Consider the following 13,676-nt stretch of genomic DNA (forward strand, 5'->3'; position numbering starts at 1 on the left):
GAGATCTAGAAGATTATAAGGCTAGCAGAAAGGAGTTTAAAAATGAAATTAGGAGAGCCAGAAGGGGCCATGAGAAGGCCTTGGCGGACAGGATTAAGGAAAACCCCTAGACATCCTACAAGTATGTGAAGAGCAAGACGATAAGATATGAGAGAATAGGACCAATCAAGTGTGACAGTGGAAAAGTGTGTATGGAACCGGAGGAGATAGCAGAGGTACTTATTGAATACTTTGCTTCAGTTTTCACAACTTAATAGGATCTTGGCAATTGTCGGGATGACTTAAAATGGACTGAAAAGCTTGAGCATGTAGATATTAAGAAAGAGGATGTGCTGAAGCTTTTGGAAAACATCAAGTTGGATAAGTCACCGGGACCAGATGAAATGTACTGCAGGCTGCTGTGGGAGGTGAAGGAGGAGATCGCTGAGCCTCTGGCAATGATCTTTGCATCATCAATGGGAACGGGAGAGATTCTGGAGTATTGGAGGCTTGTGGATGTTGTTCCCTTATTTAAGAAAGGGAGTAGAGATAACTCGGGAAATTATAGACCAGTGAATCTTACTTCTATGGTTAGTAAGTTGATGGAGAAGATCCTGAGAGACAAGATTTATGAACATTTGGAGAGGCATAATATGATTAGGAATAGTCAGCATGGCTTTGACAAAGGCAGGTTGTGCCTTACGAGCCTAATTGAATTTTTTGAGGATGTGACTAAACACATTGATGAAGGTAGAGCATTGATGTAGTGTATATGGATTTCGGCAAGGTATTTGGCAAGGTGCCCAATGCAAGGCTTATTGAGAAAGTAAGGAGGCATGGGATGTAGCAGGGACATTGCTTTGTGGATCCAGAACTTGCTTGCCCACAAAAGTCAAATGTGGTTGTAGATGGGTCATATTCTGCATGGAGCTTGGTCACCAGTGGAGTGCCTCAGGGATCTGTTCTGGATTCCCTGCTCTTCGTGATTTTCATAAATGACCTGGATGAGGAAGTGGAGGGATGGGTTAGTAAGTTGCTGATGACAGAAAGGTTGGAGGTGTTGTGGATAGTGTGGAGGGCTGTCAGAGGTTACAGAGGGACAATGATAGGATGCAAAACTGGGCTGAGAAGTGGCAGATGGAGTTCAATCCAGATAAATGTAGGGTGGTTAATTTTGGTAGGTCAAATATGATGGCAGAATATAGTAGTAATGGTAAGACTCTTGGCAGTGTGCAGGATCAGAGTGTTCTTGGGATCTGAGTCCATAGGATACTCAAAGCTGCTGCGCATGTTGACTCTGGTTGAGAAAGCATATAGTGCATTGGCCTTCATCAATCATGGGATTGAGTTTAGAGCCGAGGGGTAATGTTGCAGCTATATAGGACCCTGGTCAGACCCCACTTGGAGTACTGTGCGCAGTTCTGGTCGCTTCACTACAGGAAGGATGTGGAGACCGTAGAAAGGGTGCAGGGGAGAATTACAAGGATGTTGCTTGAATTGAGGAGCATGCCTTATGAGAATAGGTTGAGTGAAATCGGCCTTTTTTCCTTGGGGCGATGGAGGATGAGAAGTGACGATAGAGGTGTATAAGATGATGAGAGGCATTGATTGTGTGGATAGTCAGAGGCTTTTTCAGTTGCACAGGAGGACACAGGTTTAAGGTGCTGGGGAGTAGGTACAGAGGAGATGTTGGGGGGGGGTAAGTTTTTTATGCAGAGAATGGTGAGTGCATGGAATGGGCTGCCAGCGACAGTAGTGAAGGTGGGTATGATGGGGTCTTTTAGGAGACTCCTGGATAGGTACATGGAGCTTAGAAAAATAGAAGGCTATGGGTAACCCTAGATAATTTCTAAGGTAAGGACATGTTTGGCACAGCTTTGTGGGCCGAAAGGCCTGTATCATGCTGTAGGTTTCCTATGTTTCTATGTTAACCCGATTACCTGATCCCCCAGAGGCTTGATGCTGTTGTTTTGCCCCAGATGCTCTCACTTTGATCATGACTTCTGGTTTTACAGGTGGAGCAGGTCACCTTCAGCCAGCTTAATGCCTCCTCTCGTCTACCCACCTGAAAACAGCTCCAACGCCTACTTCATTCCTTCACTCTCCCCACTTTCCCTTCAACCCCCCTCTTCCACCCCCCCCTACACACACACCCACCCTGCAAGTTTATAGCTTGATCTTTCCCTAACAACTTGCTGAGATTTTTCTAAATATACACTCATGCTTTGGAGCTATGGTCACACTTTTCCCTGCCTCTCCACAGCTCTGTATATAGTCCCATGTGCAATGCGTGTTGACGGTTTATCGTTAGAGCGAGAGCCTATCAAAGCGAGGGTTGGGCTGTGTTCCTTGCTGAAGGGTCTCGGCCTGAAAAAGCAACACTTTATTCCTCTCCATAGATGCCGCCTGACTTGTCGAGTTCCTCCAGCATTTTCCGCCTGTTTGTCTAGATTTCCAGCACCTGCAGAATCTCTTGTGTTTGTACTTTCCTAGCTACTGTCTGAGGGTACTGTTTTGTCTGGCTGCTGCTGTCATAGTCTCTGGCCGATAATGCCGTTACCTCTGATTGGGTTGAATTGGTCTCCGATCTTGGCAATCTACTTGCAAACGTTTTATCAGCGCACAAGGAGACATCACCACTTGGTGTCGTCCAAACTTTCGGTCAAGTAAGTTGCCCAAGATCAGAGAACAACTCAACTCAACCATCAACCACCCGAGCTACACATTTTCTGATTATTGCCATTACCTCTTCTTGTTGGCATGTTAGCTTCTCTCAACTGATATTATTCCTAATACCCCAAGGAGGTCATTTTGCTAGTCTGCTGGTGTCAGAGATATAGACTACTGGACATAACTCTTCAGGTAAAGTCCCAAAACCGTTCATTGAAGAAACAGAACAAAAGTGAGGAGTGAGGGTCTCATGCTGTAATGAGTATTAATGTGTCAGAAGGCTCATGACACAAATGTTCTACTGTGAAAACAATTGCCAGCTTCCAGAGTCATTGTTGTATCAATGTGGCTGCTACAGGTTAGTGTTGGCACATTGGTGTGATGCAGACTGAGTGGATCGGTATCAAAGTATCTAAGGGAGTCAAAGGTTACAGGGCGAAGGGGAGAATGTGGTTGAGAGGGAAAATAAATCAGCCCTGATCGAATGGCGGAGTGTACTCAATGGACTGAATGGTCTAATATTTTATGGTCTTATAGGTCAGGAACCTCTGTGCCCCTGAGCGTTCTTCTGATACGTCTAGAATGAGAGCCAACTTTCTAGAAGAGATGGTGACTGATGTTTCACTCCACAGCTTCATCATGTCTCAAGAAAGCTTGCAAAACGTCTCCAAGGCCACCATCACCTTAAAGAGGAAATGTACTGAGTGCTAGGAGAAGAAGAGTAGTTGTCTCAGCACTGGCTCAGGCAGATATATGAAGGATGTTGGGACTCCATCTCCATCATCTCAGAGCCATGTCTCCACCCGGGCCTGGCATGGCTTGGAAATGCACTCCCACTGGTTCTGCCCTGATAATCTCCTTCCCCTCCCTCAACCTCCCTATTCCAGCTTCTTCCCCCTTCCTTTCCAGTCCAGACTAACAGTCTCAGCCCGAATCCCTCCATAGGTGCTACCTGATCTGCTGAGCTCTCCAGCATTTTGTATGCGCTGCTCTGGATTTCCAGCACCTGCAGATTCCCTTGTCTTTATTACTAACATCATTATGATTAGAAATCTCCCTTGACCCAGATATGAATCATCTATAATTCAGAAAGCTACAGTTGGATATTTGTTTGGCGGAAGGTTTACAGAAGCTCACTGATTTTTTTCTCTCTTTGTGTGTTTCAGGCCGAGCAATATACATCCATATTTGTGGACAACAGTGCAGGAGCGTCAATATCTATCCAGAGTGGATCTGATTTTATGGGCATACTTGTTGGTGTATAGCAAGACGTATCCTACTAAGAAACAGACCGTAATGCAAGCATTTTGGCTATCTTAACTATTAAGATTTTAAAATGTGAGAGAGAGACTGACGTACTGTTGAGGAGAAATAAAACCGGTGGGATTTTACCATCAATAGTTCTCCCTTTGTACTTTGCCATCTAATCTTCGTCTATTTACGTTGATCGGTATTTCGTTACAAGTGTTTTACTTCAAAAATGCACACAATGCCTAACTATAAGAAGAGTCTTCATCAGCAGCATTGAACTGCAACATATAAAAGTGATTGTATCCATTGGGGCAACACAGCAGAAAGGTGTGTATTAAACATGAAGAACAGAAAGCTAATTTTTTGAATGAAATGCTGCCACGTTGGTTCCAAGTTATTATGTGCTCAGTGCTATAGTATGTCTTCAGCTTGAACACAGAGCTTTTCCAGCGAATTCAAGATGTTTCAGTGGACACTAGATTCTGAGACGGTATCATTACGATGTTTGAACTGCCTGATGTGGCCCAAGAGTTGTACAGGAACTCTGAACAGAAGAAAAGTTTCTACAGGGAGCCGAGAAAGAAACACACGAGAGTCTCGAGCGCGAGGTACAATAATTCCTGGGGACAAATTACATTTTGCGATGGAAGTAATTAGTTTACTGTAACTACAACTTCTGACATTTTGAATTAGTTATGAGGAGTGCAACCTTATATAAAGGTAATACCTGGATTTGGAAGTGGTGTTGCAAGCAAGTTCTGTTCTCGAAAGGGAAATCAAGCATGTTTTTCCATCATTTAAATGCGTGATGCTCTGACGTAATTTCAGTTTTGAATGAGATCTTTGATATATAACATCTGCCTATCTTTGTATATCTTATTTTTAATCTTATGTGTTACGTATAGCCCATTGAATCTACTGTGGTGGGAATGCCAATGTTACATATGTCAGTCAAACACAAACTGACACTCAAATAAGGGATTCCACAGTTATCTGTTGCACTATAAGATAACACTGTATTATCGCTTCCCGAAAAAATATACTCAAAATGCTCTCCAAGGAAACACTCTCTTCTATTTTTGCATAAATGTTAAGTATCCATAAAAAAGTTACAAACAAAATTATTGGTTAAAAATAACTTACAACTTTGACTATAATCGTTGAGTTTTTGATGCCTTTATTTACATATAATTACCTGTAGATGTTGGCCGCCGGATCATTTTACCTCAGAAAAATTGCAACTTTAAATGATAATCACTGATAGAGCTGGGGGCTCACAAATCCTCACTGATTCGATTTGATGCAAGTGATGCGTTTCACTGTACGTTTGCAAGAAACGTAACAAATAGTGCTAATTATCTGTCACACGTACATTGCTGTCTGTTGTTATTTGTCATCCATATCAATGATCTGGATGATAATGTGGTAAACTGGAATTTGTGGATAACTCCAAGATTGGGGGGTGCAGTGGACGGCAAGGAAAGCTATCAGAGTTTGCAGCTGGAAAATGGCAGATGGAATTTAATGCAGACAAGTGCTAGGTGTCGCACTTTAAGAGGACAAAATCAAGGTACCAAGTGGCAGTAAGCCACTGATGAGTGTGGTAGAGTAGAGGAATCTGGGAATACATATCCATAATTCCTTGAAAGTAGCGTCACAGGTAGATAGGATCATAAAGCGAGCATTTGGCACATTGGCCTTCATAATTCAGAAAACCGAGGATGTTATGTTGGAGTTATTTAAGACATTATTAGGGCCTAATTTGGAGTACTGTGTACAGTTTTGTTCACCTACCTGCAGGAAAGATGTAAATAACATTGAAAAAGAGCGCAGAAAAAAATTACAAGGGTATTACCAGGATTTGAGGAGCTGTGTTATAGGGAAAGATTCAATAGGCTAGGGCTTCATTCCCTAGCGAATAGGAGAATGAGGGGAGATTCGATAAAGGTATTCAAATCATGAGGGGTATGGATAAGGTAAATGCAAGCAGGCTTTTTCCACTGAGGTTGGGTGGGACTAGAACTAGAAGTCATGGGTTAAACATGAAGGTTGAAATGTTTAAGGGGAGCATGAGGGGGAACTTCTTCACTCAGAGGGTGGTGAGAGTGTGGAACGAGCTGTCAGCAGAAGTGATGGATTTAAGAGGAATTTAGATAGGCACATGGAAGGGAGGGGTATAGAGGTTTGTGGTCTGGGTGCAGATCGATGGGACTAGGCAGAATAATAGTTCAGCATGGATTAGATGGGCCAAAGGGCCTGCTTCTGTGTTCTATCACTCTATAATTACTTGTTAATCTTGCAATCTTTGTGCCTATGTAACTGCCAGTTCGGGTACCTTACAGTTTCAGTGAACGCAGTCTGTCCCTCAGAATCTGCTGGAAGGTGGAAGAAGTCTGGTTTTCTCATCATTGGAAGAGTGTCTCCACTCTCTGCAAAAAAAGTAATCTTTGAAACGAAATACTGAATTCTTAAAGCTTTTATTGCAGGCAAATGGTAACCTTTATACCAGTTCTAAAAATGGCTCTATGTGCTCCTGATAGGCTGCTTCAGAAGGAGTGCTACTGCTTCTTTCCCCCCTGATAAATTTATTTCACCGCTTCTGGCCTACAGGTTTAACCTGCTGCCCAAAAATGCCATCAGCTACCACCTCATATAGTTGTAAAATAACCCATTCCCAAACTCACTGAAAACTAACCTGGGACCATCGGTGTTAATATGTGTTGAGAGCAGTTTCCTATGTCACGCTCCACTGATATTGCAGAAAGGTGATCAGCCAGAATGATTATCTGCTTCTCTTTCCACTGGTGCTGCCTGACCTGCTGAGTAATTCCTGTGTTCTCTGATTTTATTTCAGATTTCTAACATCTGCAGACTTTTGCTTTTCAATCACTGATTTACAAGCATTGACTCTGATGCACTTCAGACTTGCTGGGTTAAAACTTGGGCATTATTTTCAAGCCTGGTGATATTGACTGTGTAGTGCTTCTCGTATCCATTCCTTTTTCCATCTCTAATGCACGATTTACACTGACACACAGTCACCACTTTATTTGGTACCCCCGGTGCCTAATAAAGTGGCCATTGAGTGTATGTTCATGGTCTTCTGCTGCTGGAACCCATCCACTTCAAAGTTTGATGTGTTGTAGGTCCAGAGATGCTCCTCTGCACACCACGGTTGTAACGCGTGGTTATTTGAGTTACTGAGAACCTCTTGACTTTGTCTGCATACTGTTGTGCATGGAGTTGCTAACACATAATTGGCTGTTTAGATATTTGCATTAACAAGCGGGAGTACAGGTATACCTATTAAAGTTGCCATCGAGTGTATGTCCAATATTTTGACTCTTCCTCTATCTCTCTCTCTCTCTAAAACTCCTGCCTCTGTCTCTTTCATCAGCTGAGTTGTTCCACTGACTCAAGATGAAGATGGTTCAGTTGCTTCCTCTGCACTGAGCCAAGTCTGTGGCCTTTTATTTCAAGGATGGTGTTGTGCTCAGGATTCTGTGCATTTAACTTCAGCACCGTTGAGGATTGTAAATCAATATTACTTGAATCTGGAGACTCTCAGCCTAAGACTCACCCCTCCAGCAAACCTTGCTCTTATTTGTCACCATATCAGGCCAGATCACAACCAGGATTTGGGCACATTTGGCCCAAGTTTCCCCCTCTGACTTTGTCACATACCTTCAGAGTCAGAAGACTGCCTGGCCCAAATACTGCAGCTCTATTATAAATAAAATGACTTTGTGTTGACATTGCTGTTGTAAATGGACCCAAAATTTATTTCATTGTCAGCTCTGCGCTGACCTTGTCTCCAGGCACAGTGGTTTCAATTTTATCTTCAGTCATCAGCCTGTCTGCCTTCGAATTCCCACATGGAACACGAGTTGTTTTTGTTTTACCCTCGATGTGAGTTGGCATCAAGCCCTGGTCCTAGCCACAGAGGAGAGCAATGTTTGTGAGCAGTCCCTTGTCTGAGGACCAGCCTTGCCACAAGCCTCTGGCCATAAGAGGTGCAGCCAATCGGAAAGTTGTGGGACAAATCTTCGCTTTTGCTAATTTTGTAGCCAAGAATTGCGGTGTTTTTGAACCAGGAAATGAAAACCTTGCTTCCACATTTGTGTTTAAAGCTCTTCTATTTTTTAAGCCTGTTTCTACTAGAGCCTTTTTAAGTCCTGCTTTTGATATTTGTGTCCCGATCTCTCCCTGCTCCTCCCGTCTCTGTTTATGTTTTTGCTGTTACTGATTTAGGATTCTGTCTCTCTCTATTTCCTTCTGCCCCTCTCCTTTGTTTCACATCTCTCTTGACTTATCCTCTGTTTGTTTTAGTCTCGTGATCATAGGACCGTGGAAAGTCGTGGTACAAAAAGAGACAATCAGCCTGTGCAGTGTGGTTAAAATGAAAGCCTTTGTGGTCTGTAATTTATGTCCATTCAAATTTCTAAGCCTGTCTATTTTTGAGTTCTCCTCTGCAGGCTATGTTTCTATTTTCTTTGCTTTGCTGATGTTTATTAGACCCTGCTTATAATCCTTTCAAATCTCACTGTGCCCTGTCCAGCAATGCCTCCATTTGACGGACCCTCTATTCAGCAGAATCAGGTGCTGGAGGCTGCTCCCTGCCACCCTCATTCCAAAATTCCAAGATCCCATTACAGTATGGGACGTCTTCCAATTCCAGTTCCAGCCTCCCATAACAGTCACATCGCTACGACATCCACTCTCTTTTCAAATTGTTTTGAGAGAAAAAAGGAGAAACCCATAGATTCTATAGGTAAAGGTCAGGATGTCCTCTAAACCTTGCGCTCAGCAGCGAAACACATCTCTGTGGAGTAAAAGTATCCAGCCTGAGGTCAGCTTTGAAGTGCCACTGAACAACAGAAGGTGGAAAACCCAGTGAAAGAATTGCAATGTGCAAAATAAAACACAGCTGGTAATCCTAATTATAAATGTGTGCTTTAAGTATTATTTTTAAACTGTTAATTTGGACATTATGAATTTCAGTTACTGTGAAAGAGGTGGTGAGTGATTATACCTTGGAAATGCATTTTGGGTAATCAAAGTGGTTCACCAACAGAGTTACTATCCATTTCTTGCGCAGGGGATGTTCAACTGTAAATGTTTACATGTCAAAAGTTAGTGAGAAATATTATCAACCGAATGTTAACCTGTGGTTATGAAGTTCACATATAGTTAAAGTAATCACGCTATGATGATGGAATTTGGTTCCTATTTTAATGACCGTGCACAGTACTGTTGAGAAGTCTAGGCACCCTAGATTTTTTACATAGTTTCAAATGGTTTGGCTTCCACAGAGCCTTGATCTCAACATCATTCAGGCTGTCCAGGATTATCTGGAGAGACAGAAGCAAGCGAGACAGCCAAGGTCAGCAGAAGAGCTGTGGCAAGTTCTCCACGATGCTTGGAACAACCCACCAGACAATTTTCTTATGAAACTGCACGACAGTGTACCTAAGGGAATTGGTGCGGTTTGAAAGGCAAAGGGTGGTCACACCAAATATTGATTTAATTTAGTTCTTTTTTTTACTGTTCACTGCTCTTTATTGTCAATTTTTTTGATATTTAGAAACTTCTTGTTTCAATCATCTTCATTTTTCAGATTTTTTTTACAGGTACCTGAGACTTTGGCACAGTACTGTATAACATTTATGTAATAGCTTTCTTTATTAGATTGTTACAGCCACCTGTAGGGGTTGCCAGGGGTGGCATCACGTTTGCTAACACTTATTTAGCCAGCTTTGTGCCAACAGCCTGCATGAGCACTAACAATAACCACCGTAGGCATCAGCTGCTTGGAATTTCCAAACACACATCGGCAATAGAAAGCTCTTCAACTTTGTAATACATGTAGGGGAGCCCAGCAGGTGGGTGTAAGTAATGCCAGGGCACTATTTCAAAGAGGTGCAGATTTGGGGGATTGGGAGGGTTGGTTGTGTGGGGGGGTGCTGGACACTCCTAAGTTTCTGGTTAAATATTACCCCTCAAGCAACATCACTAAGGCATGATTTTTTTAAATGTTACGTCACTGTTGTTTGAGGGATTTGTGCATTGCCCACGGTGTCCCTTGTAATTGGGCATAATGAACTTCTGAACCTGCTGGAGTGATGAGAGATACCACACAAGTGCAAATGGTTTCCATCTTCCCGGCTGGAAACCACACTTCCACGGAGATCCAGTGGGCTGGTGCCTTGTATCCCTGAAGAGTTCGGTTTCTGGCCTAGTTTTCAGGTCACTTCTGAGAAGGAACTCACAGTAAAGTGAGGCACAAATCCCCATTTCACCTTGTGGACATGAGTGGCCCTTATGAGCTGGTTTAGTGGTGACCTCATGTTGTCAGTATGGCTGACATAATAGGGCCCTTGAAAAGTAAAACAATGCAGACGCCACAAATGTGAAATAAAAACAGAAGAATGCAAATACTTAGCAGGTCAGGTTGCGTCAAAGTAGAGAGGAATATGGTATAGTTTCAGATTGAGCCAGTTTCCATGAGGGGCCATTGTGTTGTTTCTCTGTCTAATTTTCTGTTTTATGACCAAGTTCTAACCCCCTGCCAGTGTGACGAAGGCTAGAACCTTTGGGGAAATTTTGAATGAATATTTGTTGTTCAGTAGCAAAACCAATAGCAAGATGAAATGCAGAGGAATTGAATTGATTAGTAAATAAGGGTTTTTTTGTGGTTCAAGCTGATGGGTTGCAAGAGGTAACATTAAGATACCATTACATAGGGATATTAGAAATCAGAAAACTCAGAAGCCTGCACCACCATCCAATCGGATAAAGGCAAGTCTGACTCAGTTCTGGTTTCCTGCCAGATCCCCATAAACTTTGTCTCCATTTTAGATCGAAAAACCATCTCAGCCTTGGATTATTTGACCTCCACAGTTGTCTGGAATAAAAACAAAATTCTAAAGATTTTAAAACTCTGAGAGAGAGAAAAAAAATCTCCTCGCCTACATTTTAAAGTGTGACCTCTTACTCAGATACCATGCCTGTAGGTAAAGATCCCTCAAGGGGGAAACGGGGTCAGAGCACCAACCCAGGCAAACCTCCCTTAGATTCCAAAATGTTTCTGTGAGATCACATTGAGAATACTGTCCGGCCCACTCAGTGTTTCTGTATAAGGCAACCCTCTAATCCCAGATGGCAGCAATCAATGCCACACATGATTTCATGGGCAATTCCCATTATTTGTTGACTTAAAAGAATTTATAATGGGCTTGCATGGAGAAATAAGGTGACTAATGTATTATACATAGATATATTTATTCTTCACTACATTCTCACTTGCCAAAATGTATCTGTGTTCTATACATGCACATGTATAAATTCATCTGTATACCTTTATGTATTTTGAAACTCCTTAAACCATTTACTTTATCCATGAATTTATTATATGAAATATTTCAAATATATAATTTTGTCTTATGTTTCACAGGCTTTGATTTCTAAATAATTTCTGCTACAATTGAATGCTTTTCTAATTCAGTTATTCCTGGACATCTAAATTTGCAATTATAAAAAAATGTATATTTCATCACAGCATAAAATTGGAACATTGCTCACATGTGTCATTCGAAATGTTATTTAACAGTTCCTGGAGTTTTTCTCAGGATAAAATGTCCATGCTGGGCTGTGTCTGTTCTGTTCTAGCTCCATGAACATGGCCTTGTAATCGGAATTCTAATGATAGGTAGACTGTGACATATGGGAGCTTCAACACCGGTAAACACCAGGCTAGTAAAAATGGCAGGCATTCTTTTCACCTCAATGAAAAGGAAAATTGATATTTTCTTCTTAACTAGTTCCAGGGAGGAGGGATTTCAGCTCCGAGGTTAAGTTGAATTGAATTGACTTTATTTTTTACATTCTTCACGCACATGAGTAAAAATCCTTACTTTACGTCTCTGTCTAAATGTGCAATGTAGTAATTTGTAATAAATAGTAGTAGTAAATAGTATGTACAACAGGACAGTCAATGTAGTATAGAAACACAATTGTGTCAGCATGAATTTATCAGTCTGACGGCCTGGTGGAAGAAGCTGTCCCGGAGCCTGTTGGTCCTGGCTTTTATGCTGAGGTACCGTTTCCCAGATGGTAGCAGCTGGAACAGATTGTGGTTGGGGTGACTTGAGTCCCCAATGATCCTTCAGGCCCTTTTTACACACCTGTCTATGTAAATGTCCCAAATAGTGGGAAGTTCACATCTACAGATGCACTGGGCTGCCCACACCACTCTCTGCAGAGTCCTGCCTGATCTAAATCTCTTCAAATCAAAGGATGTTGCGAGGAGATATGACAGAAGTTTACAAGATGTACTGGTTTAATTTTTTTTAAATTGAGAATCAATGCAAAATTGGCCCTTCTGGCCTGTGCTACCTAGCAACCCTTGAATTAACTCCAGTCTAATCACAGGCCAATTTATAATGACTATTTGAGTGATGCTGTTCCTGTTGGCTCAAGGGCCAGAGAACAAAGATACCTGGTCTAAAGATGGATGGAGGACATGAGGTGAACTTTCTTAGCACTGAGAGTAGTTATGATCCATAAAGCTAGTGGAAGCAGTCAATCAGGCCTCTCAAATGGTAAGGTTATGAGAGGCATGGACAGAGTACACAGCTGGTACTTTTATCCCCCAGGGTTGAAGTGTCTTAATATGAGAAGTCACACATTTATGTTGAGTGGGGGAAGTGCAGGACAAGTTTTTTTTACACACACACAGAGTGGCTGCCGGGGTGGTGGTGGAGGCAAACCAAATAGAGATGTTTAAGAAGCCCTTAGTTAGGCATATGAATGTGCAGAGAGAGGGGAGACATGAACTTTGTGAGGGCAGAAGGACAAGCTTAATTAGTTCAGCACATTGTGGGCTGAAGAGAGGTTGGTCACGACTAGACTGAACTCCTGCCTCAGCAAGGACCTGGACCCACTGCAATTTGCCTATCACCACAATAGGTCAACAACAGACGCAATCTCAATGGCTCTTCACATGGCCTTAGACCACCAGGACAACACAAACACCTATGTCAGGATGCTGCTCATCGACTATAGCTCAGCGTTTAACACCATCATTCCCACAGTCCTGATTGATAAGCTACAGAATCTGGGTCTCTGTACCTCCTTCTGCAATTGGATCTTCGACTTCCTGACCGGAAGACCACAATCTGTGTGGATTGGTGGTAATATCTCCTCCTCACTGACGATCAACACTGGTGCACCTCAGGGTTGTGTGTTTACCCCACTGCTCTACTCTCTCTATACCCAGTCATGGGTATAGACAGTCATGTGTGGCTAGGCATAGCTCAAATACCATCTACAAATTTGCTGATGACACAGCCATTGTTGGTAGAATCTCAGATGGAGATGAGAAGGCGTACAGGAGCGAGATATACCAACTAGTGAAGTGGTGTCCCAGCAGCAATCTTGCACTCAGCGTCAGTAAGACAAAAGAGCTGATTGTGGACTTCAGGAAGGGTAAGATGAAGGAACACATACCAGTCCTCATAGAGGGATCAGAAGTGGAGAGAGTGAGCAGTTTCAAGTTCCTGAGTGTCAAGATCTCTGAGGACCTAACCTGGTCCCAACATATCAATGCAGCTATAAAGAAGGCAAGACAGCAACTATATTTCATAAGGAGTTTAAAGAGATTTGGCATGTCAACAAAAACACTCAAAAGCTTCTATAGTTGTACTGTGGAGAGCATTCTGACAGACTAGCTCCATCTTGGGTACTAGACTACAAAGTACCCAGGACAGCTTCAAGGA

The 13,676-nt window shown here is 42.4% G+C and overlaps 1 protein-coding gene across 2 annotated transcripts in view; it reads left to right on the forward strand.

The window, feature by feature from the left end:
- Positions 1–11,383, forward strand: part of c1qtnf12 (C1q and TNF related 12) — a 78,515-nt gene extending 67,132 nt beyond the window's left edge. For both annotated transcript variants that reach the window (XM_059952007.1, XM_059952008.1), the window contains one exon: positions 3,816–11,383. In XM_059952007.1, coding sequence (XP_059807990.1) covers positions 3,816–3,914 — 99 coding nt within the window. In that variant the 3' untranslated portion in view covers positions 3,915–11,383. The remainder of the gene's footprint in view (positions 1–3,815) is intronic.
- The last annotated feature ends 2,293 nt before the right edge of the window (positions 11,384–13,676 follow it).

The sequence above is a fragment of the Hypanus sabinus genome, chromosome 27 (genome assembly GCF_030144855.1).
Source record: "Hypanus sabinus isolate sHypSab1 chromosome 27, sHypSab1.hap1, whole genome shotgun sequence".
Taxonomy (NCBI): domain Eukaryota; kingdom Metazoa; phylum Chordata; class Chondrichthyes; order Myliobatiformes; family Dasyatidae; genus Hypanus; species Hypanus sabinus.